The 1,336-nt window shown below is 59.1% G+C and overlaps 1 protein-coding gene across 1 annotated transcript; it reads left to right on the forward strand.

Annotated features, from left to right (window-relative positions):
• Positions 1-3: 3 nt before the first annotated feature.
• Positions 4-582, forward strand: FAM101B (family with sequence similarity 101 member B; the record flags this gene model as incomplete). The annotated part of the gene is made up of 1 exon (XM_015557379.1): positions 4-582. A coding segment is annotated over one exon (333 nt), but the record flags the coding sequence as incomplete, so codon positions are not given.
• Positions 583-1,336: the final 754 nt, after the last annotated feature.

Below are 1,336 nucleotides of genomic sequence, written 5' to 3' on the forward strand. Positions count from 1 at the left end.
AGGTACACCTCCTCGGTCAAGTACGACTCAGACCGGCACTTCATCGACGACGTCCGCCTGCCCCTGGGCCTGGCCGTGGCCTCCTGCAGCCAGACGGTCACCTGCATCCCCAACTGCACGTGGCGTAGCTACAAGGCCGAGCTGCGCTTCGAGCCCCGGCACAAGGCCACCCGCTTCCTCAGCACCACCATCGTCTACCCCAAGTGCCCCAAGACCGTCTACACCACCACCCTGGATTACAACTGCCGCAAGACGCTGAGGCGGTTCCTGTCCAGCGTGGAGCTCGAGGCCTCCGAGTTCCCGGGCGGCGGGGATTACCTCTCGGACGAGTGCTGACTGAGCAGGCTGCCGGGCTGGGCCAGCTCCTCCGCCACCCTGGTCTCTGCCCTGGTCTCTGCCCTGGTCTCCATCCTGGTCACCGCCCTGGTCTCTGCCCTGGTCTCCTCTGCCCTCCAGTCTCACTCATGCCCCCAGGAATCTAACCTAGAGACACCTCTAAGCCCGGCCTGGGGAAGAAAAAAATGTCACAGCATCTTAGAGTGATCGAGAGAATTTGGTTTTTAAAATGCTTTGTTTTGAAAAGGAGTGTCTTTCTAGTTTGCTGCTGCGCACTTTCCCCCAGAGTCTCAATCTGATGAGAAAATAGAGAGACGACTAGAGCGACGGTGTGAACCAGGCAGGGAGGGGCGCGCCTCTCCAGGGACTGTGGGTCTGAGAAAGAGGAGGAGAAGGGAGAAGGCCTCCGCTGGGAGCAGCGAGTGTGGAGGGTTCAGCCCCGGCCCTCGCAGCGACAAAGCGGCGCTCACTCCGGGCCTGGGACGCCCATGTGGGCCCAATCTGTGCAGAGCCGAGTCCATGCCATTTTCTCTTTCCATTCCCACTTCTCTTTCCTGCTAACCCCAAAGCCTGGATTCTCTCCGTCTTTTTCACGACATCAAAAAGCCCCAAACCGCAGAATAAGAATTAATTTTTTTAAAAGAAAGGGAAGGCTCGCCCTGTGTGCACCTCCTCTGCTGGGCCAGGTGGACGATGGCGGAATCTGAAGGCAGGGGCTTCGCCCCGGTGCCTCTGGTCACTCCTGAGCCCAGGTCCTGGCAGAGCGCCTCGCACCCTTGGCATCTGGTGACGTCGCCACAGGCTTGTGTATCTGGGGCTCCCAAAGACTTCCCTATTTTTTCACAAGGCAAAGCACAGCAGAGAGAAGCGGCATTTGAAAAGAGTGCTTAGGAGAAACGCTTTCGGGGACTCCACCAGGGGGCTTCACCCAGGACCTGACCCCACCTGGGGGCAGATGTGTATGTTTCTGGTGATCTGGTGCATCAGGATGGGTGCCCCC

The sequence above is a fragment of the Myotis davidii genome, unplaced genomic scaffold, assembly GCF_000327345.1.
Source record: "Myotis davidii unplaced genomic scaffold, ASM32734v1 C63929697, whole genome shotgun sequence".
Taxonomy (NCBI): Eukaryota; Metazoa; Chordata; class Mammalia; order Chiroptera; family Vespertilionidae; genus Myotis; species Myotis davidii.